The sequence below is a fragment of the Pteronotus mesoamericanus genome, unplaced genomic scaffold (assembly GCF_021234165.1).
Source record: "Pteronotus mesoamericanus isolate MK-2021 breed Mesoamerican mustached bat unplaced genomic scaffold, CSHL_Meso_final contig_130, whole genome shotgun sequence".
Taxonomy (NCBI): Eukaryota; Metazoa; Chordata; class Mammalia; order Chiroptera; family Mormoopidae; genus Pteronotus; species Pteronotus mesoamericanus.
Genome location: NW_026555060.1, coordinates 26,217,363 through 26,242,403, shown reverse-complemented (window position 1 = coordinate 26,242,403; position 25,041 = coordinate 26,217,363). Strand labels below are relative to the sequence as shown.

Here is a 25,041-nt window from a genome sequence, read left to right as displayed (position 1 = left end):
AGTATATGCAGTATAATATAAAAACTAATTTTTCAGGGAGTTTCTGAAGATTACAAATAAATATGTAAATGCTTTAGCATGTTTATATTAAAGGCAAATAATAATTTCTACTTCTTAAGAACACACGAACAGGAAAATCTGAATTTCAAAACTATTATAAAAATAAGAATACAGGATGTGGCAAAAGTGGGTTTATAGTTGTTCATATGAAAAATAATAAAATAATAAATAATAATACAAGAATAAACTGTTTCACATACTTACAACTGTAAACCTACTATGCTCCACCCTGTACAACTTAGTCATTTTTTAGTATAATAAAAATGCAACTTTAAAATCATTTTCCAAATCACACAGTAATTCAACATCCAAGTGTACACATAGTATATCCCAAGCACTGTTGTAATAAGACTGCAGCTTAATCACTTTGGACTAGTACAAAATCTACCTTTGACCTCACTCATTACAATTTAATATTGATGGGGCTCCAAATATGCACATCATCCAAGTAATATACTGTAAAAATATATGGAAAAACACTGTACTAAGCTCAAACATATTTTGCTTTCTTAAACAATCACAAAGTACAAGTTAAACCCTGATCAACATCTTACAAACACAAATTTGTGTAAACTGATTCTGGAGAGGACTGGCTTTCCACTAAGTAAGCAGGGGAGCCCCATCTCGTTCCAACGGGGCATCAGTCCTGATCATGAATGCCACCACTAACACTTCTCAGCAATTTGATCTTAACCTCTCTCAGCCTCATTTCCCTTATTTGTAAAACTGAGATACAACCACACCATGCAAGGTTGTTTTTAGGGACTGAGAACCAAATCTATAGGGCAAGTAATAAATGCATATAGAAAAAAGACTAGAATGATAGACAAGTGAATATTAACAGAGATCTTTCTTGAGTAATGAAATTACAGAGGATTTTTAAAAAATCTTCCCCTTGTGTTTTGTGTTGTCCAAGTTTTTTGCACAAAGAATGATTAATTCTATAAAGATAAAATGAAATAATAAAGTCTCGTTTTGTTAAAAAAAAAAACACAATACATTACACAAATCTCAAATTTCACATTGTCTTCTACAATTACAGTTACTATATCTTTTTTTACATTTTTAATTGACTTTATAGGGGTGATACTGGTTAATAAAATTATATGTTTTGTACAATTCTATAATATGTTATCTGTATATTGTATTATGTGTTTACTACCCAAAATCAAGTTCTCTTCTGTCGCTACTTATTACCCTTTAACCTCTTCTACCTGCCCCCACTCTTCTTTCCTTTGGTAATCACCATACTGCTGTCTGTGTCTAGAAGTTTTCTTTTCTTTTCGTTTTTTTTGCTTAATCCCTTCACCTTTTTCACCCAGCTCCCCTACTCCCTCCCGTCTGACAACTGTCAGTCTGGTCTCTGTATCTATGAGTCTGTCTTTATTGCATTTGTTAGTTTATTTTGTTCATCAGATTCCACATATAAGTGAGGTTAAATGGTATTTGTTTTTCTCTGACTGGCTTATTTCACTTAGAATACTCTCCAGGTCCATCCATGCTGTCACAAAGGGTACGTTTTCCTTCTTTTTTTACAGCCAAGTACTATTCCACTATGTAAATGTAGCACAGCTTTTTTATCCAATAGTCCTTATTTCGATACTCACAGAAACTATTACAGAATACATTACAGAAACTATTTCCACTTAATGTTCACAGTAATTGCTGATGTGTCACCTAGGCAATTACAAAATATGTACTAATATTAATCAAAATAAGCTTTTAAATGTAAGAAAACTGAGGACCAAAAAGGCCACTCAACTAGAGTACACTCCTCAGTCTGATTTGTGTGCTCTAGACACTATATTACACAAGTTAATTATTAAGTTGTCAGCAAAGGCAAGAATCATCTTACCATTAAGGGAACAGAAAAAAATGCAAATATTTGAAGGTTCCTGGGTGTTTTCTTACATAACCCTACCCTGAAACATTCTATCCCCTTTCTTTACTACAGTAGTAAGTTTCTCTAAAAGAGGGATCCACACTGTTGGGTTATCTGTTTTTAAAGATTCCCAGGTTCAGCAAACTTCACATATCAAGTCATCTCAAATAATCAAACCATGGCTGAGACTCAAAGGTAACCAAAGGAAAAAAAAAAGGCCTCTGAACAGTAAGAAACAGTATTTGAACAACAATGAATTAAAGTTTGTGTAATTAACCTATAAAGTCTCTCAAAACCTTCATTCAGGCCTAATTTCTCCTGTTTTTATTCAGAACTAGTTTCAGGCAAAAATAAAAGCAGATTGATGGCTGTTTCATTCCCAAGTCAAGCAACATTAAAGCAGAAAATGAGAAATAGGAAGGTCAATAAGAGATAGACACACCCATAATGTACAAGAAATAACTACCTGCCTAGAGTCAGAAAGTTAAAAAATTGGTAAGAGTTAAAAAGCATTTAATCTATTTTGAGAATTCCAGTAGCCCTGGCTACCACATTAGATCCAGAGTTACCAAGAAAAAATATTTAGTATACTCTATGACATAAAATGGCAAAATAAAAATGTAAGTAGTTTCATCCAGAATAGTTAAAATATACAACTTTATGCTTCGAGCAACCACAAATCGTATTGTAGAATATCATTTTCTAACTGGACAGCTATTACATGTGTGTAAAATATTGAAGAACTACAGTTTTGTATAAAAAAGGGTGAAATGTCTTCCCCCCCTCCCCTAACCCTTTTCCCTAAGCCATTCCCAGTATTAACCAGTTTTGGTGGGTTTCCATAAAGTCTTTCTCTTCTGCATACTCCAAAACATATATAGTCATACCATATACACACACATGTACACAATATGAACACATACCTATGTATTGAAGGGCAGGCGATGAAACCATATTGTTCTGCAATTTTTATCTACTCATATGTATTTCATAGTTATTTTCCATAACACATAATTCAAACTTATTATTTTCAGTGACTGGCTATTCTATACTCCACTATATGAATGTATGGTAATATTTTACACTCTCTGCAACTGAGAGCTAGTTGAATAGTTCCTAGTGGTTTGATATTATTGTAAACAATGCTACAGTGAAGATCTTTGTGCACATATAGTATTTCTAACAGAATAGAGTCACAGGTTTGAATTGATGGGCCAGGTAAAACACCATTTTTAATTTTGATAAAAAAATACCAAATTGCCAGTCAAAAAAGTATATTGATTTGTCCTCTTACAATCAATGGTGTTAGTACCTCTTTCATCACACTGGACATTATTCGTATTTCTTTTAATTTTAGCCAGTCTTGGGCACACATGATATTTCATTATTGTTTATATCTACATTCTCCAGCAAACATTGCTAATTTCCTACCCAATATCACAACATCTTTCTCAACTAAGAGAACCCCAAATCTTTTCAGCCAGAATGTTTCCAGTTCACAAAAAAAAAAAAAAAAAAAAAAAAGGCTTGCTTCCCCCAGCCACTCTGCAGCAAGTGGTAGCCATGTGACACAGTTCTGGCTGGTGATTTCAGAAAAAGCTTTTGCTTTCCTTCTCCAGGTGACATCCATTCTGGATTCCCCCTTTCCCTTTTTCTTCTGGCCTAGCTCTTGGATCTAAGAATGGAGATGCAGCAGCTATCTTGCAAACATGAGAACAAAGATGAAGTGTGACCAAGGAGAAGAATGAAAACACCTGGGTACTCAAGGCATTACTCAGCCACTGTAACTGCCCGACGGAACCCTCCAACGCTGCACTTCTATCTCGTTTTAAATTAGTTGCATTTCAACCTAATGCCAACAATGAATAGTCCTTTAATTATTAGTGACTGTCAAAATCTTTCCATATGTAACTAGCCATTTGTACTTCTGTAACTTGTCTGTTATATTTGCCAGATTTCACTTGGTTGTGTTTCTTGATCTGTAGACATGGAATTCTGCAGAACCCAATCATTATAAATGGACTTCTTTCTTGGTATCTCAGTTTTATTAGGCATTAGTAAATAAGTTTTAGAGAAATAACAGTATTGGTCTCTTGGCAGTTTCTTGAAAAGATAGACATCTACCTACCATTCAATCCACCAATCACATCCCTGGGTATTTATCCCAGAGAAATGAAAATCTTTGTCCACACAAAAACCTGTACATGAATGCCCATAAAAGCTTTATTTGTAGTAGTCAAAATCTTGAAACAATCCAAATATTTTTCAATGGGTGAATGGTTAAACAAACCCTGAGACATTCATTCTAATGGACACCACTCAGCAATAAAAAGGAACAAATGACTGATACATGAAACAATGTGCATGGAAACTGAGTGGGAAAAAAAGCCAATCCCTAAAAGGAAGTTAACATATGACTCTATCTACATAATGTTCTCAAAATTACAAAACTATAGAAAGAGGGAACAAATTAGTAGTTTCAAGGGGTTAGGGAAGTGCAGGGAGGGTGAGTGAAAGGGGTGTAACTCAAAAGGGGCGGCTCTGTAGATGACAGAACAATTCTGTATCTTGATCAAAATGGTGGCTCCACGAATCTACTCATGTGATAAAACTGCATAAACTACACACACACGCAAGTGCAGGTAAAACTAGTGAAATCTGAATAAAGTCTGTGGATGGCACCAATGTCAACATCCTGGTTTTGATATTTAGCTATAATCCTGTGACGTATCACCACTAAGGGAAACTGAATGAAGAGTCATGGGACCTCTCAGCACTGTGCTTTGTAACTTCCTGTGAATACATCATTATTTCAAAATAAAAAAAGTACTTGTTCCTATTTTTGAAAACCCCACAATCAATTTATGCTTTCTCATTTTTCATTTCTCATTTCTCCCAGCAAAGTCTGGGTACACTTTTTCCTTCCTTTCAACTCCACTCCAAACCCCGTATTTCCAGTCAAGGTTTCACATGATAACTAGAACGCATGAGAGAGTCACTGTTTCTGCCATCCAGTTCTGCACACAGACAATTCCTAGACACTGAGAATTCAGCCCATAAGGCATCAGGATTAAATTATAACCATTCCAAAAGTTTTTTCACTGGCATTTTGGATTGTACACTCTACAGAAAAATAAGGGCTTTCTCACAATTATTTAAAGGTATATTAAAATGTTCTTAAGTAGTAGACTAAGAAGATTAGCCTGAGTCAGATTTTCCAGGAAAAGCATCTATATTGTGCTGGATGTTTTGGTAACTGCAGTGATGAAACTAGCAGATGTTCAGGTGACAGTCATTAAAAGCTCTCCATGAGTAAGTAGCATAATGACCTTTATTAATCACTGCATCTGGTGTTTGCTAGATGGGAGAGACACAACACTCCAGCAGCCTATTTTTAAAGGGTAACAAGTTATCTGAATGAAGACACAGCAGAACTTTCAAATAGCATTTAAATTCTAGGGAGTGGAACAAATATTTTATTCCAAGCGGCATTCCAAGTAAAATAAATCTGGCAAACCTAATTGCTCTCTAGAGAATGTTTCTAATATCTACTGGGCAGTCTGTTTCACTAATAAAATAATAGAGAGTAAAAACAGAATCCCCACATTAATTAGGTAACTGGTTAAATAGAACAATTATCTCTTACCCATGTGTGCATTCATCACTTTGATGATAAGCTATCGAGAATCAAATACCAGGCAAGCTCATCAGCCACTGCATTCTTCGTAATTAACTTTTCTTCAAAATGATGAATGAATTATGGTCCTTGCCCTCAAGAAGCTCACAGCTTAATACACAGCACTTAAAAAAGTAACTGTAAGTATATATGTTATAGGGTAGCAAGTAGAGATATATGCAAAAGGCCTACTCTAAATCATTGTCAAATGGAACCTAGTAACCCCTGTCCTACCAGTTCCCAAGTATCCTCCATGCCACCTCTAAAAATCCTAAGGAAGCAACGTGGGATACTGACTCAATGTCTCAGAGAAGATGTCTGAGTTAGCTCCGCTTACTCTGCAAGACCATACATAATTTTGATTCCCATTACTCATTTTACAATATCCACTCTTTTCCATCAAGACAATAACAACAGGTAACTTACACAACATATATTTGTGACATTATGTGCAATCCAAAACGCAGCTATCCATAGGTAATTATGGCTTTGCCACTGATATTACCTATTAAGCAATTTATGAGATTCCATATGGTCTTGCTACACCACAGGCATATGCTGTTCTACAGAAGTTTAAAGTTTTTATACTTTTTCCTCATATGGGGAAGATAAACTTGTTTAAAGCAAAAAAATGACCAAAATTATATTTAGATGCATTATAGAAACATAAAAATTAAGTTGTCATTGTTATATTGGATGGTATATTTTTCCTTTTGATTGATTTCCCTTTGTTATTTTATGTGATAAACATTTCAGTATAATCAGGAAAAACACAAAAAGAAGCAACAAACAGCAGAGCAAAGAATATGAAAGATAATTTAAAGAAGTAAACCAAGACCCTTTACGAGGATTCGTTAAGAATGTGTTATCCAGCCCTGTCTGGTATGGGTCAGTGGGCTGGGCATCATCCTGAAAAGCAAAAGGTCACTGGTTTGGTTCAGGGTCTGGGTGCATGCCTGGGTTGTGGGCCAGGTCCCCAGTTGGGGGCATGCAAGAGGCAGCTCTTTCTCTCGCACATGAAAGCTTCTCTTCCTCTCTTCCTCCCTTCTCCTTTCTCTAAAAAAAAAACAAATAAAATCTTCAAAAAGAAAAAGAACGTGTCATCCAGAAAATCTCCAAATGTGTTACCAAATGGCACTTTGCATGTCACCATGTTGTGGGGTAGTGACCTACAAAGTTAACAACTATTATCCAGGCAGCTTCCCACTGTTTTATTAAACAAGCATACCCTGGGCATTTACTAAACACACAGATAATAGTACTATGCAGTCAGAGAGCTTATATACCACTTGAAGAGATGAAACCATCACCATTAAATATTTTTAATAAGAACTGATTAACTAAACAGTGAAACAAAGGGTTAGAATAGATGGCAGAGTGAAAAATGAGTTGGGAAAGGCACGCTGGAACTCTCAAAATGCCTGACAAAGGAGACTTCTTCACCCTGAAAGCAGTGTGCACTAACTCTAAATTGTTAAGCTAGCATGCATAACAAAAACATTATTATCAATTGTGGTCAAATATAAAAATAAAAAAATCCATTCAATCAGGTTGGCATACAGTTTTCTTCTCAAAAGGGCAATAGAGATACAAAAAGGACAAAAAGATAATCACTACACATTAGTAAATTATAGAGCATCATAAATCTGAACACTGTGCACATTTTATTTATTTAACAAATACATACTTATGTGCCAAGTGCTGTTCTAAGCACTTTACAAACGTTGACTCAGGGCCATATCATGGCTGATACAACTCCAGCAATCCCAGACAGAAAAACTTGCCCAGAAATCCCCAGCAAGCTTTTGCTTACAAGTCAGGAAATAGACTTTATTTGTTGGTGTGTTTTTTAACTGAGCACAGTATCACCCCAAAACAAATCAATGTTATTTTGTTATTAGTAAAGAATTAAAGGAGAATGGATAGAGTGGGCAATGACAGTGTTTGCTACGAGCAACCATTTCTTAACTTCTCAGTAAATAATTATCATCATGGTATCTCTTTTTTGGTCAAGAGCATTCAAGTTTTTATTTATCATAAAGAACTTCAAACAACTAAACTACACTAGATACTATGACTTCAGATTCTCAAGCTTAAATAGTCACTATGTTTAGCAACATATGGATATGTTTTAAATATAAGTTGAAAACCATTATCGTATCAGATGATTACAAAATAACTCAAAGGGCAATCAAACATTTCCCTGTGTATTGTTTTGTTATTAGATATGATATGCCACTTATTTAAAGATCAGTTTACAACATTCTTAACCATCTCAAACACAACTAAAAACAGAATGGAAGCAAAAATGTCCTGTAAGCCAAAACATTTATTTCAATGAACATTTATTGGTCACCTCAATAAACATAATCATAATGTAAAATATAATTTTAAAGATGTAGTATTAAAGACAAAAGTAAAATGTTAAGAGAATACTGAGAAAGGAGTGATTAATTCTGACTTAGAGGGGCAAGGGAAGAAAAAGCCAGGAAGCACTTCGGTGGGGATGGCACTGGAGTCCTGCAGGCAGATCTGGTGGGGCTCTGATGAGGAGCAGGACGTGCTGTCCTCATGGAGCCCTGCTCTGGAAACAGACAAGCATTCTGGTACAGCTGGCACAGTTAGGGCATGGAGAGATTTAGTGACAGACCTAGAAATATAGGTTAAGTCTAAATTCAGGTTCAATGGCAAATTGTTTCAGAAAGCTATCTAAAACAGTTATTTCAGAAAACTATTTCATAGTGTGGAAGGATGGAATACAGAGTTAAACGACCAACTACAACATGACCAGTCTTCTCCTCCTCTTCTCCCACTATCTCTTTAAGATTATTTCCAAACGTCTCACATGGTATGGAAGTCTCTTCACATTTGGACATCTGAGTTCCCTCCATTATTTATTTGGCTTGGAATGCTTATACACATTCTTTTTTCCCACTAGCTAGCTAGCCTTTATGCATCCTTTGATACTTGGCTCAAATGAGAGCATCTGTCAGTTCATCAAAGAGCTGAAGTCTTTCACTCTCCTAATTACCAAATGAGGGCCAGTTCCCTGTCGGGTTCCCATGACACCTTGTCTACTCCAAGCCTTACCATACTGTATTAATTATCGATTGTCTCTTACCACTTGCATATGAGCTTAAGGATACACCTCTGTATCCTTGCATCTAAAATGTGATAAATGTTCAGTGCAAGTTTATCAAATACAGTAAGTGAGAAGGCTACTTTAATAATCTAGAGAAAAGAAAGGTGCTAAGGTGTGGGAGTGGGAAATTAAAAGGTTAGGACAGATACCAAAGCTCCTGTTTCACTAATAGGAGAAACCTTCAGGGCCCCACCCTTAATCTATTCTTATTTTAATGACCTCATGGTCATTAAGTTTTGTAACCTACAAAAACATATTTTTAATTAAGAACCTGAATAATTAAGAAAAGGTTAAATTATGGGGAGCATACTTCTGCTTAACAAGATAGAGAAACATATACTATTTTCAAAATGTTTTCAGCCAAATAAACATGAAGCTTTTTTTTGCACATAAACATTTTACTGACATTCTGTGATAGACTGTAGCAAAACACACCCTCATACACTGTTCATAAGGATATAAATTTATACAACTTTTATAGATATTAATTATCAAGAGCTCTAGAAATTTAAAAGGGTATATCATTTGGTCCAGTAAATCCACTTATAAAAAGAAATCTTGCAGATTTTAGGTGTTCTAAATAAAAGACATTCATTCACTTAATACTGTTTGTAAAAGCAAAAGATGACACAACCCACAAACCTATCAATAACGTTATAGCTAATTAATCTGTTTCATCCATACATTGGAAAAATACAGAGCAGTACAAAAGAATAAGATAAACCTACATGCACCTACATGTTAAGATCATGACATATTAGGTGAACAATGTAATTTGCATACACAACTATTTACGGAAAGGACATATTTGCATATATTTAATATGCCTGTAAATTCATAGAAACTGTTTGTCAGGATAAACATCCACTTTTGAACACTTTCTCTAAGTAGAGGAAAGCCTGGCCAGTGTGGCTTGGTTGGAGTGCTGTCCCATAGCTGAAGGGTTGTGGGTTCAGTTCCTGGTCAGGGCACAGGCCTCAGCTGCAGGTTCATTCCCTGGTCATCCAGCCACAGACGGAGGCAACCAATCAATGCAACATTGTTTTTCTCTCTCCTTTCTCTTCTCCCTTCCTCTCTCTCTCTAAAATCAATGAAAGAAATGTTGTCGGGTCCTCATCAGTGTGCCTCAGCTGGGTATAAGCCCACAAAGCAAGAGGTCGCTGGTTTGATTCCTAGTCAGGGCATGTGCTTGGGTTCTGTCCCAGACAAAGCGCAGATGAAAGGCAACTGACTGATGTTTTCTCTCTCATATCCATGTTTCTCTCCCTTTTCCCCTCCCTTCTTTGCCCTCTCTCTAAAAATAAATAAATAAAATATTTAAAACAAAAATGTCCTTGGGTGAGAATTAAAAAAAAGAAGAGAAACAGAAGGAAGGTTTAGGGTTGGATTCTGGGGCGGGGGTGAGGTTCACTTTTCATTCTAACTTTTTACAAGAAAAAAATGTACATATCACATTTGTAATTAATAAAAAATAATATAATAACAGACAACAGTATGGTGGTTACCAGAGGGAAAGGAAGTAGGGAGAGGTAGAAAAGGCTATAAGCGGCATAAAAGGTGATGGAAGGAGACTTGACTAGGGGTGAACACACAATAAAATATATAGATGATGTATTATAGTATTGCACACCTGAAACCTATATAATTTTATTAACCAATGTCACCCCAATAAATTCAATAAAAAATAAATTAAGGAAACCAGGTTCACAAAAGACTTACTTGAGAACCGTACTACTGTGTGATCCCCAGAAAGGTAAAATCTGCCACCAAAAACACTTGTAGTATCTATGTCATTTGTATGTGTGTGTGCACGCATGCCTGTGAACAAGCCAAATTCTCCCAATACAGGCACACATATTATTTGCATTTAAAGTGTTTCTTATATTAACTAAACTCCTATGAGGACAGGTTCACCACAATCTGGGGCTAGTCAAGTGACCAGTCGCCACATGCTCCCCAACGAAGCTCCAGCATCCAGGCCATGAGTAGCCAGAGCTCATATAGGCTTAGAATTTCTCCAGGAAACTATCGGTTGGGGTGGAGACAGGCACTTGGTCCAGCAGCTATTTTCCAATCTGATGTGGTATTTTAGAATATGGTCTTTCCTTCCAGGAAATGAGCCTCAATTCCTCTAAGGTTGCCCCAGAGGCAGAGGTGGAGGTAGAGGAAGAGCCTGAGCCGGCAGCAAAGAAGGAACCAGAGTCGACACCAGAGTTGTAGAAGCTGGTGGGGCCTAGGCCAGAATGGGCTGCGGGGGCAGATTTGAAGGCAGTGCCACTCTGGCCTCAAGGCAGAATTCGGAGCTGCTCTTCGTATCTAGTCAGGAACAGGGATCCCAAGCTGAGCTGGGCTTCGGTGCAGTGAGAAGAGCCAGTAGGAGCGACTGAGCAGGAGTCGGGGTTGGTGAGGTGGGATTCATCTCTGCCGCTGTCGCAGTTGTTAATTGAAGTGTCTCAGAGGCACTGCTGCCACATCAACTGCCTGGAGGCTCCGCTTTCATGGGCCTTCTGATTGCTGGGATGGGAGGTAGGCTCCTACCCCTGGCCTTCCTCCTAGTGCCCATTCTGCTGTCAGCTGCTGCCAGAACTGGCTTTGTAACAGTGGGAAACCGTAACCCACCCCACCATTCTTTTGACATTGTTTCTGACTCTGACTGATAGCTTGAACATGGACAGCATGTTTGTAAAAAGATACAAGGAACTAACTTCAAAAGATAAAAGACCCGCATCTTCAGGCATTTCAGCTCTGGGAGATTTGCTAACCTCCAAACATAAAACCAGGATGATGCAGAGCTGGGATGACTGAACCAGGACCATCCCTTGCTTTACTGGAATGGACTGTGCTCATCTGCATGTAGAGAACTTTTCAACCCCCTCCCTTGATCTCTTTGTTCTGATCCCCTCTCCCTATTAAAAAACCTCTGCATGGACTGATATTTGGAGATGGGCTTTGAGACAAGAGTCCCCCATCTTCCAGATGGCCAGCATCTGAATAAACCACTTTCCTTTATATCAGCACCTGCCTCTCCAGTGTTGGCTTTCAAAGCAGCAGGCAGCCGGACCCTCATTAGGTTACAGCTTGATTTATGTGCCCAAGGCTGAAGTAGAGGACCTGGAGGAGCAGTAGAGTGAGAGAGGATCCCAGCCAAGACTGGAGGCCAACCAAGGCTTAACACAATTTCTTTCTTCTATTCTAGCAGTCTCCCATAACTACCTCACTGCCATATTGCAAGTTTAGCCTTGTTTCCATCCACTGAAATTGTTTTCACCTTAGAGTCAACTTCTATTGTTGCTGCAAGTTCTGGGTCAAAAGTATCATCTGTGAACCTCAAGAGCAGGCTAGACTGGCCCACGGCACTCTCCCTGATGAGGAGGATCTTCAGGGTGGTCAGCATGTCCTGGTCCATCCTGACCCTGTTGGTTCCAAGCCCAGCTGCCTGGTCTCACTCTCAACTCTTCACCATGAAGAACTGCCCATGCATGAGGCGGGGGTCCTGTGGACGCACTGGGGACCCAGCTGCCAGTGCAAAAGGTGAGGGGGGACTAGCCAGGGAGTGCACATGGGGGGAGGTGCCCTCCAACATGTGCCAACACGGTAGCGGCTGTGGAAGGTGGGGTATGGACATGCTGGGTCTGAAGGGGCACACTGTGGGTTGTGGGTGCATGGATGCCCTACAGCGGAGGCCAACAGGGAAATAGGGGGAATGGCACCCAGTGGTGGGGTGTGGGGAGCGGGTGCATGGACTAGCTCCTGTAAAGCTGCTGGCACCAACTGCAAGGAGTGCAGGACACACTGGGGGCCCAGGTGCAAAAGGTGAGGGGAGGTGGTCAGGGAGCACACAATGGGCTGGAGAAGAGGGTAACGGGCACAGAGGTGCCCTCCAGGGAACAGGGGTTGGGGTTGCAGGAGGACCATGGATGCATCTGGGCTACGTTACCCAGGCCAAAAGCAAGGGCTGGAGTGGAAGAACACATGGTGGGCAGGGACACAATCAAGCCCGAGCTAACGGGGTGGGAGGGGTGGACTCACTGGGCCCAGGGGCCAGAGCCTAAGGAGAGAGGGCCGGCAGTGCGCGTGGGGATGGGGGAGGGCCTGCACTCCAGGGAGCACCAATGGGGAGGGCTTGTTAGGTGGTTGTGGCTGGCAGGGGAGACGTATTGGTTTCATCCAAATAAACATGAGGCTTTTAAAGGAGAAAACCAGACTCCTCAATAATACACAGCTACAATGATATCACATTTGTGCCTAATGTACATTTGAATAGATTTTATGATTTTACATAGGTCTGCTCCATGGTGTTTTGCCTTCCCAACCTAGTCAAGCTCGGCCTTCAAGATGCGTGCTAACTAGGCTATATCAGACGAAAACGTAACACTTTATTTTTCTATTTGCCATGGAATCACTGATTCTATCCCTTTCCCTGGTTCACAAGATTAAATTGCTTAAACTCTGCCCATCATGGCCTCATGGCAGCACTACCCATTATTCTGCCTGAGTATAACACCTCTTAGAGTAGGCTGTCTTAACAAATTTACCTACCTTTTCTTCCTCCCACCCTCCCTCCCATAAATAGCAGAGTGGCTACCGTATTCCAGGAATGAACAGGGATCGTATCTTATTTTCTATCCCCAGTGACTAGCACAGTAACTTGCAAAGACTGAACATCTGATAAGGGTTTTAATAAGTGAATAAATGAGAGGATGATGGATAAATAAATGAATGCATATAATTCATGCATATTTGACCCTCTTTCCTATAAGGCAAGGATGCTTTTCCAAAGACCCGTTATCCTTTGACTATTATTCCTTTATTTTGCCCAAGGTTATATTACAAAACATCTATTCCTCTCCATTTCAACTATCTTACAAATATCAATCATTCCCATCAGTTCCCCACTGCATCGTTATAGTAAAAAATGTAGAACCGCTAAAATTATCCTTCAAATAGCATTATTAGTTCTCTCCCTTTCTCATAGTGTAACTGTTGCAAAATTCTAAGTAACTTAAAGAGGATTAACATGAACTCTTGGCACTGAATTTCACTAAAAACTGAGTAAACTGGTATATTTAACTTCAACTAAATGACAAAGCAGTGATTTACCAGATGTTTTGAACATTTTAGGAAGAATAGTCATGAGTATTTAATAAATTTCCCTCCTTCCCAAAAATAATTCTTAACCATATGCTTGGGCCCTACTTATAATAAATTATATCAAGTTTGTTCACTACCTCATACCAACAAAAACTAGTTAATGAAAACTTTTCAAACCATTTGTCATAATTATTTCATCCCTAACTTTGATACTTTCCTTCACAAAGTCAATTTTCCATACTATTTACTAATGTTCTAATATTAAATATGAATACTTTGAAATGTTGCTCTCTCTGTATCCATCAAATTTATATTACTTTTTTTAGACTTATTTATTTATTCATTTATTTATTTATTTTTAGACAGAGGGGAAGGGAGGGAGAAAGAGAGGGAGAGAAACATCACTGTGTGGTTGCTCTCACACGCCCCCTGCTGAGGACCTGGCCCGCCACCCAGTCATCAGGGCACGTGGCAGTGACCCTTTGGTTCCACAGGCTGGCATTCAATCCACGGAGCCACACCAGCCAGTGCTGTACTACATTTTAAAGAACTAAGTCAAACACTCTTCTGATGGGTCATTGTTTTTATATCTGTCTATAGGACTTTGAAGTTTACCAATATTAAAAACTGGTAAAATATAATCTTTTGTACAAGAATAAAATATGTTACCTTCTAAATGATTAAAAATTCTATTAAAATAGGTTTGGAAAACAAGCTTCTAAGGGGAAAAAAAAAATCTATGAGTAAGTGCCTCTGCTTTCCCAGGTCACAGAAAATTCTGTCTAAAAAAAAGAAAAAAATCTAGGAACAAAAGCCATTCTATTACTCTAATAAATAGTATCTTTTAGTATTATTTTCTTATATCCTTATGGCTTTTCCTGTCAAATGTGATTGCACTATTTGTGTGTGTGCATGCACACGAGCATATTGAAAGGCAAGTAGAATATTATTATTCTTTTCCCTGGGTCTATTCCAAGTAAGGATGATTGTGACTGAAAACATAAAGTAGAAGAAATATTCCAATTTAAAAATTCTGACTGTAAAGGTCAAACTGTATGAATTTCCAAACAGATTGTGATTAAATTAACTAATTTATAGTCTCCTGAAATAGTAAAAGCAGTAAGCTTTTCAAAAAATGCCTAATTGTTAGAATGCTGCTATTCAGGGGACTGGAATGCAGTCTTCTATATCAGAAGAAATGGGAGTAGAAATGCAGTAGAAAATAGGATGTGAATAACTGTAAAGTATTATAAATGATACTATCATATTTTCAAAAATGACAATAGTTTCTGTGTTCTGCATTTTTGTCAATGTAAGAACCATATATCCCCATAAAAAGAGAACAGACATAAAGATTTATAAGATTTCTTTCAGCTGCTAATATTCTATTTATTGGTTGATTATACTATATGTCACAATATTATTCCATACCACCACCCTAAATCACTTTATAGGACTTAAGGAATCTCATAAGCTTTATTTTAACCACAGATCATATCAAGTTTTTAAAAATTCAAAATAATTTATATTTTATATCATCTGAGTTATATTTATGCTATTCAAATACATAGACAAATATATTTTATATATTTTACATATATAAAAATATATATATAAAAATTTATCAATTAACTGATTTTAAACCACAGATAAATTAGTAAAATTGCCAGGATTATAAACTCAGTTGACAGCCTACATTTTTTAAATCAATCACTACTTATCATTTTGCTTTGTAGGTCAGCACTCAATCCACTGAGCCATACCAGCCACACTACTTATTATTTTGGAGATTCACTATTTCAAATGTTTAAAAAGAAAAATATACAAGGATTTCTTCCAAGATATATCTGCATTAGTTCATTTTAAGAATATAAGTCAGACATACAATTAAAAAAGATTTTGGAAATGCATTTCAGTATATCCTAAACTGAGAAAGGCTATAAATATAGGAGCATTTTAAATATAAAACAGCAATGATTAAGCATATAATCATAAACAGAAAAAATTAATTATTCACTGAAAAATGCAGTATAATCTACCATTCACTGTTTAGTTTGTATTTATAACTACTATTATATTAGCTAGTCACAATAATAAGAACCACCTAGTTCTTTTGCCCTGCTGTAGGCAGAATCCTAATTTGCTCCCTTTTGATTTCTACCGTGAACATTTATACTTTAAAATTAAAAGAAAAGAGGATTATATAACTTATTCTTTGCCCTCCAAAATCGTAACACAAGTGCTTTACAATGTGGAAAATACTGTTTAGCAGATATGTCATAACTTCTCCTTACTCTTTGTACCTTTTAATATAACAATACGCTTCTAATGCGTGGTCTAAAAACAGTAATAACGAGGTGTGTTAACAATTATGCCATTACCTGATTCTTTTCAGATACCATAATATATCAGAAGTGCAAAAGCATACATGATAACTCAAAACTCCTTTTTTATATCTGTTCTTTAGGTCCATATTTGTAAAAATCTGAGTGCCTTAAAGTGCTCCGATTGTTCCTTCTAATGATGTTCCTACCTTCCTTCCCTGTGGCTGCCTTTTGCCTTGATGGTATCACCAGCTCCTTTACAATCTGCAAGACTTGAATCATTGCTAGTCATTAACAAGCCAAGGACTCCAGCTGCTTTCTCCAGAAATCCAACAGGTTTCATCACCAAGGGCTCATGGCATTTCGGCTTTCAGGAAGCTCAGGAACGAACACAGTTCAACTTCAGAGAAATAAATGCTTTGCTTAGCTATTCCCGAAGGCTCTGAAGCAGTTAATAAGGAACAACGAAAAGATAGGCTGTGTTTTCTTGAAATGATAGATTCAAAGCGATTCCAGCACATGTGAAAACCAACGTCCTCAAAGTTCCAAATGTATGACTTCGCAAAGCATTAACAGTTATAAACAAAACAAAACAAAACAAAATGTGAGTAATTGTCTGTAAATCACTAAGCACAGTGAAAACATTTTCTCACAAAGTCAAGACAGGATAAATAAAGTGCTATGCTATAAATTCTCATATAGTGGATCACAGATGTTATGTGCAAGTTTTTAAAAACACATTCAGAAGTAGTCAACCAAAATACCCTGCACTGTGGAAAAAACTTAATACTTTTTTCCAATTTCTCAAAAATCTCACATTTGGAACACAGAAAATAAAATGTGGATAAAAATAAAACTCTGTCTTGCTAACTCTAAGCTCCCAGATCTGCATCAAAGATACGGTACTCAAAAAATATCCTCTAAATTCCTTTCCTCCTCCTCACACACACATACACCTCTGACCTCACCCTAGTAGAGGAAGGGAAATCTAGATTCACACTCTGCACTAGAAATCCCCAGAGTTATGTAAATTTGTTGGTCTCACCATCAGAGACATGGACCAGAGAATTTCAAATCAAGTATAACCACCATTTCTGCCATCAGTTTTAACAGCCAAGTTGCGACAATGTTCAATTAATACTTCATATCTTTATTACATATTTTATATTTCACATAGCAACCCTTTTCAAAGTAAACCTACAGAGTTAACTAAAAGAGAAAACTGAAATTCAAGTTAATATAGTTAAATGTCACTGTTTTACTAAAGTGACTCTCCAGCAGCAATTTGTTCGCCTTACTGAGCTGCCAACTTCCCTGAGTTTTCTTTCCTTCCCATTTATTATTTTGATATTATTAATGTATCATAAAATGAGTCCCTAGGCAAATCAAATACATTTTCTTTGCCTCCACACATTTAAAGGCTTTTTTGTTACTTTCTCATTTTTCAGTTGAACTACTGAGGCACACAGGGTATCAACCAAGGCTGGTAAAACATAGCTTCCAAAATTCAAAGGCTTCTTCTGCTTTCTCTGACACAAAGTCTCTTCTATAAAAATGCACAATTTTAAAATTCAGGATAACATTTTCAACTTGTCAAAGAAGAGGTACTATAAAATGTGCATATATATCTACCTCTAATGTATTCTCCATATGGATGTTAATTTAAGACTTCAGTGCTACAAATCCATGATAGTGAGAAAATATTTGCAAATGGAGAAGAAAACAGGGCATTAATCCTAACTATATATTATCTTTAAAGACCATGTTTGTACTTGCAAACTAAATCAAAGCCAAGAGTTTGGATAGGTCAAAGACTAAGTTTTAAATTTCAAATCAAAACTGTGCTCTTTAACAAATTCCTCTGATGACTGGTATAGACAAATCAATATTTAAATCCAACCCCTAAAATCAAGTTCCCCTAATTCTTTCTGTCTCTTGTCCTGTTTCCTAGGGCAGTCCTGAACAGGAAATAGGTGTTACATATCTCTGGATTTACTTTCCAGTTCTTTGCAGTTCCAGCTTCTGAGAAATTACTTCTACTCTTCTGGGGAAAAAAATAATGTTTTTGAAAGGCATTTCTCTGTTAGCTTTGCTCTCTCCCAGTACTTTTCTCTTTCCATGCAAGGAAAGGGATGCACAGGACATGATCCTCTCAGTCAACTCTGTGCCCCATGTCTGATCAATGAAGAGAGGAATATCTATATTCTTGTTTTCATAAATTTCAGTTCCCATCATCACCTATCTCACTGATATCAGTGTTGGTTTTGAAAAATGAAAATCATACAGCAATCAATTTGGACACACTGGTTCAATACTGTCAGTCTTTACCTTCTGATAAGCAACCAATAGCTTTTTCTTCTCTCATTCTCTTCACATTGTTTTATGACGCACTGCACCATTAAAAATACTTGAGCACATATTCTAATAAAGCACTGAACTGTGCTTTAAAATGTCAAGATCATGAAAGACAAAGAAGGACTGAAGAACCATTATGGATTAGAGGAGAGTAGAAACTATAGAGTCAAGGTAAGTCAATGAAACACATGGTCCCAGACTAGATATTGGACCAGAAAAAGATGAGGGGAAATGATGACATTTTAAGACAATGGATAAAATTCAAATACAAGCTATAGATTATCAGTGTTAACTTCTTGACTGTGACCGTTACACAGTAGTTATGTCACAGAACATCCTGGATTTTAAGAAATATACCCTGAAGTATGAAGTACTTAGAGGTAAATACTTCAATTTACTCTTTAATGATTCAGGAAAAAAAATACTACTAACCTAGAATGAGAAAGAAAATGTGGCTAAGATTTGAGAAATCCAAGTATTAGAATATATGAGAATTAGTCTTATTCTTGACACATTTTCCTAAGTCTGAAATTATTTCAAAATGAAAATTTAAATCCTTACTAGATATTCCAATACATGTATATTTGTTTTAAGAGGTATATATGTATTCATATCTGTGTATGTTTAGTCATACAAAATAGTCATTTCAAAGAATGAGATATATGTAAAGAATTACATATTTTTATATATGCTGTTTCAGTTAACTCTGTGTATGCAGGTACACATATATACACATATGCATTCTTGTGTCTGCTTTCTTCACCCCGTCAGTCATTCTCAATCTTCCTGGCAAAGGCAGACACACCTCCGGGGCTACTCTGACATGGAGATTCTTCAAAGAATTAATTTCCAGATCCTTAACTTCCTTATGTACTTATTGCTAAAGCTGATCTGCTTGAGAAGATGCATGTAGCACGGGATCTCCATTCCCATCTCCCTTTACACAATCTCCGTTCTCCCATTTTACAAAAGGCCAAGTCTCATCCATCTTATATGGTGCAGTGCTCCAAAGGGGCAACATGGGAGGTGGGGGACAGAGACAATTCAACAAGTCCTTTAATCAAGGCACAACAATTAACAGCCTATTCCCCTTATTAAGATAGGAGTTTCTAATAAAATATTACTTTATAGTAAATAATTATTTATGAAAACTTATCACATATTTGTTGTTTCGACCAATGGCATTAGAATAAAACTCTGTAAGAAAGTAGAATGGATGTATAATTTCAGGGGAAAAAAAGAAAGTATTAAAAGCTCTAGCTAACTAAGGAACAGTTTATTCATTTTTGAAGTAAATGACACTGGGTATCAAACCACTGTGACACTTTAACACAGCTATACTTACAAGGATGCTGTAACAGGTTTTAATTGGTTTTTTTGGCCTTTCTGGGCCTTTGGAACAAGAAATTGGTTTAATCATACTTTGGTTTATATAATTGATCCATGCACAGCCCATTTTTATTTATTCACTCAATTATTTAATTATATTTAATAATTTAATAAACACCAGAAAGTAATTACCTGAAATAAAAACTAGGGCCTTAAAAATAATCAACATTTAACCTACAGTCCTGCCAACCACCAACTCATCGTCTCCCTGCTCCAACCCAAAGTAACAATGAACTCTGTATGCTGCAGTTACAATCATTTCCTCTACCTCCTTTATATCTACATATCTATATTTATCAACATCTGTATGTGTGTTTCTACACGTGTATTTGGCTGTTCTGAACTTTATACAAAGAGTATGATGTTTTTTATATAATTTTTGGTAACTGTATTTTTTCTTTTAAATGATTCTATTATATTCTTGTCCAGTGGTTCTCAGTCTCATGCACACTGCACGTCCCTGGGAGTATGATGCCTGGGTACATCCAACAGGGATTTTTGACTTCATCATCCTAGGGTAGAGCCTGAGTATCATAAATTTTAAAAGCTCCCCCAAGTGATCCTAACATTCAACCAAGGTTAAGAACCACTATCCTAGAAGAATGACACAGGAAAAGCTAATTACATGTGGATAAGTAAATATGAAAGGTACAAAATATTATGACTCCACTATCGTCATTCACATTATAGACATAAATAGACAGACAGATAAAGAGATAGGGGCACAAAGAAAAAATACCAAAATGTTACCAATAATTTCTCCTCTGAAAGGTGGCATTATATATGAATTTTTACTATTTTTTTTCTTTTGCCATACTTTTCTACAATCAACAAGTTTGGCTATTTTTTTTAAAGGAATTACATTTTGATTTTTTAAAAAGCCATGTCACCTCACCAAAAAAGATACTTACAGAGACGGCAAGTAAGCATATAAAAAGAGGCTTAACATCTTATGTCATTAGGGAGCTTCAAACAATGAGATGCCACTACACACCTAATAGAATGGTTAAAGTCCAAAACACCGACACCACCAAATGCTGTTGAGGATGTGGAGCAACAGAGTCTCTTTCATTGCTCATGAGAATGTAAAATGGTATACCCATTTTAGAGACGTTTGGCAGTTTTTTACAGAAGTAAACAGTCTTATCATATAATTCAACAATTGTACTTCCTGTTATTTACCCAAATGAGTTGAAAACTTCTATCTAAACAAAAATCTACATATGAATGTTTATAGCAGTTTCATTTATAATTGCCAAAACTAGGAAGCAACCAACATGTTCTTCAGCAGGTGACTGGAGAAACTCTGGTATATCCAGACAATGGAATGTTATTCAGCAATAAAAGGAAATGAGCTACCAAGGCAAAAAAAAAAAGACATGGTAGAACCTTAAATGCATATTGCTGAGAGAAAGAGGTCAATCTGAAAAGGAGCAAATTTGAAATCGTACATAGTGTATGGATTTCAACTATATGACATTCTGGAAAAGGCAAAACTATGGGAACAGTAAAAAATTCAGTGGTTGCTAGGGCTTTGAGAAAAGAGAGAAGGATGAGCAGGTTGAACACAGGGAATTTTTAGGGCAGTGAAACTACTCTATGAAATTATAAAGGTAGATATATGTTCATTATACATTTGTCAAAATCCATAGAATGTACAATACAGAAAGTAAACCATAATGTAAATCTGGACTTTAGTAAACAGTAATATATCAATATTGGCTCATCAATTGCAGTAAATGTACCAACTAATGCAAGATATTAGTAATAGGAGAAAATGGGAAGATGGAGAATATTATGAGGGGGTATAACAGAACTCTTTGACTTTCCACTCAATTTTTCTGTAAACCTAAACTGTTCTCAAGAAGTCTTTTTTAAAATGACAAAGGAATTCTATAATATATATTTAACCTATATCCTACTCTTCAGACTTTATCTGAAATAATACAAAATTAACCAAAAACTACAGAGTTTAACTGGAGAGAGAGTGCTTAAAACAAAAATAATAATTGCCTATACATACAAGAGATCCAATGTGGCTTGGTGAATAAAAAATGTTATAGTTTCCCTTGCAATGAGCTGCCTACAAAAAGCTGTGATCTAATTATTTTTAAACATAAAATTCTTAACTCAATTTTGTTTCCCACAATTGCATTTTTGTTGTACACGGCCACCCTCAAAATCACTAACTTTTGACTAACCCAAGAACTGCTGACTTTTCATCCCTATCACTTCCAAATCCAGCATTCCCGGAGTGGAACACAAAGCATGATGGCTATACGAGAACAGGAATGTGACAACAACAAAGAGAGACATGCAATAGGCCGGGAATATAAGCTATGTGCTTATCCACCTATTTGGACATTCCAAATTATGCCATTCTCCTTTCTTCAAATAAAAGTATAAGGTATAAAGTATCTTCTTTCAGATGAAAAGGGTTTATAACAGGACTTATATGGTAAATGATGTAAAGAAAAAACAGCTAGGTAAAGGAAGAAAATTTTTTCCCACCATTTCTGTAAACAAAAGAAGGGAGGGTGGGAGGAGAAAAAGAGAAAGAAGGAAGGGATGGAGGTACGGAAGGAGGGGAAGAATGAACCGGACTGGAATTGATCTCATTTGTATACTCTCTCTCATTCATTTAAACCATGAACAAGTTCCCCGGAGCATCTTGTTTGGCCCTAAGTGTAAAGGACAAGAGAATTAGTATTATTTTAAAGCAAAATCATAACTACTATTCATAACAAATGTTATCAATAATTCAACTTCCAACTCCCTAGAATCTTAAAGAATTACAAACTAATTTAAATGATCTCTATCATCTTCTTTTTGTCAATACACATCTTTAATAGTATTCCTTATTATAAAAATAATGCATCTTCACTGTAGAAAATAAGTATCCAAAAACATGTCATAAGAAAATAAAAATCTTTCTTAGGCCTACCATACAGAGGTAAGCACTACTAACAACCTTTTAGACTTTTCCATGTGCTTTTTTGTTGATTTTATAAAAGTGGGATAATGTTATGCATACTCTTTTTGAAGTGATATGTGTTTTCACATTTTAAAATATTTCTTCAACATCATTTTATACAATCAACACAGACAAGGGTATTTGCACTGTGCTCTATATCTACACCATTTTTTGATTATGTGAATAACAACCAAGCATCTTCTCATTCTTGGCACTGATTCTGATTTTTTTTTTCTAACCCCTTTTCAGAAAACATGTTGGCTTTCCTGGAAATACACTTTAGAATAAAACTACTGTCATCTTCTTTCAGGACATGTAGATAAGTAACAAGAAAAAAATGTGAGAGGCCACACTTCTTTTAACAAAAATATTCTGTAAATATTCCAGATGTCAGCTGGCCTGCAAACAGAAAAGACCATTGAATATAAACCCATTTGTGACTAGTCTCCTTTGGGTTAATAAATCAGATAATATAGTTAATTTCTTTGCCATTCTACTTAAATTTTAAGGGTAGGATATAATCACTCTTTCTGTAGAATTTTGAAAATCAATCTCTACAAACTCATCAATATAAAATGCACAATATGTTGCTTATTTTAAAAAGTTGCACATTTTTCTACCTAAAATCTACACTATTTTCTGTCCAAATAATGTTTAGGTGATTTTACAGTACTTCCTAATAATTCATACTGGATATTTAAAAGTTAATGCTGTCAGGATACAACACGGTGGCAGAGTAAGTGGAAGCTATACTCACCTCCTCCCAGGACCAAAGTGGAACTGCAACTAAATTATATAAAAATCATCCTGAATAACCAGCTCATGTCTAGCTGGAGAGAAACCTTATAACCAAGAACTTACAGAAGAAATCACATTACCACAGGATTGGTAGGAAATGCGGAGGTGCAAGAGGGCTGGCTGGGCTCCCACAGATGGAAGCTGAAGTGCTAGAGAGATATTTCAGAGCTGGGGGGTTCCCCCTGAAAGGGCTAGGATCTAAACCCCAAGCTGGGCTCTCCAGCCTGGAACACCAGGACCTGAAAAGGAACCCAAATAACATTCCCTTTGAAAAGGAGCAGGGTTTCCGTTTGCCAGGGAGAGACAGTTAGAGACACAGAGAGCCTCTTAAAGGGCCAACACAAAATTTTGTTTGCAGCCACTTACCCTGGGCTCCGGTGAAAGGAGGGCAGAGCAGACCAGAGCCACATGAGAAACATCTGGGATTGGTGACTGGGGAAAGAGCTCAATGGTCAGCGGCCAGGATCCCCATGCTCAGTCATTGCCCATACTGCAGAAACCATTTCTCTTGGGCAGAGCACTCTCCTCCATAAGGCATCAGCTAGGGGGGAAGCAAGAGCCCCACTACAAGAATTACTCTGTCTCACTCTGTGAAGCTTAGGCCCAGCTGGTGAGGAGGACAGCCAGAGGCCCTTCAAGTGATTAAGCCTAACAGAAAGGCTGCGGGCAGCTCTCTGGAAGCTTTGAGACTTTAGCTGACCCTCCCTCAGGCCCAGTGCTGGCAAGAGCTGTCTTTGGTGCACAGCCTGGTTGCTTCTGCACACACCTAGGCCCAGCAGAGGGAACCATAGGCTATGGATTGCTGATAGCTCCAAACAGTTTGCCCAGGGCCAGTCCCAGGGAGACAGGGAGTCTCTGACTTAGCCTGTACCAGAGTATTTGCAAATCTACCTAATACATAGAAACGAACACAAACACAGTCAATATGGGAAGACCAAAAAAAAAAAAAAAAACCCAAAAACAAAAAAACAGGTTCCAAATGAAAAAACAAGAGAATTCTCCAGAAGAAGAACTAAATTATATGGAGGTAAGCAATTTATCAGATATAGAGTTTAAAATAATGATTATAAGTATGCTCAACAGCATGAAAGAAGACATAAAAACCATAAAGAATAGGACCAGTCAGAAGTAAAGAAAGCAATACTTGAAATAAATAATACACTGGAAGGAATAAACAGAGGGTCAGATGAAGCAGACGACCAAACCAGCAATTTGAAAGACAAGATAGAAAAAAACAGCCAAGCAGAGCAACAAAAAAGAAAAAAGAATTTTTAAAACTGAGGAAAATTTAAATCATCTTTGAGAAAACATGAAGCATAACAACATCCTCATCATGGGAATACCAGGAGG

General features: G+C 36.8%; 1 protein-coding gene across 2 annotated transcripts in view; it reads right to left on the bottom strand.

The window, feature by feature from the left end:
* USP6NL (USP6 N-terminal like) overlaps nt 1-25,041 on the bottom strand; it is a 175,453-nt gene that overhangs the window by 105,212 nt on the left and 45,200 nt on the right. Inside the window, exon 1 of one of the 2 annotated variants that reach the window (XM_054593767.1) lies at nt 16,385-16,614. The exons of the other annotated variant lie outside the window; for it this stretch is intronic. Coding sequence (XP_054449742.1) covers nt 16,385-16,457 — 73 coding nt within the window. The 5' untranslated portion in view covers nt 16,458-16,614. Of the gene's footprint in view, nt 1-16,384; nt 16,615-25,041 lie in introns of those variants that run through there. 2 annotated transcript variants of the gene reach the window in all.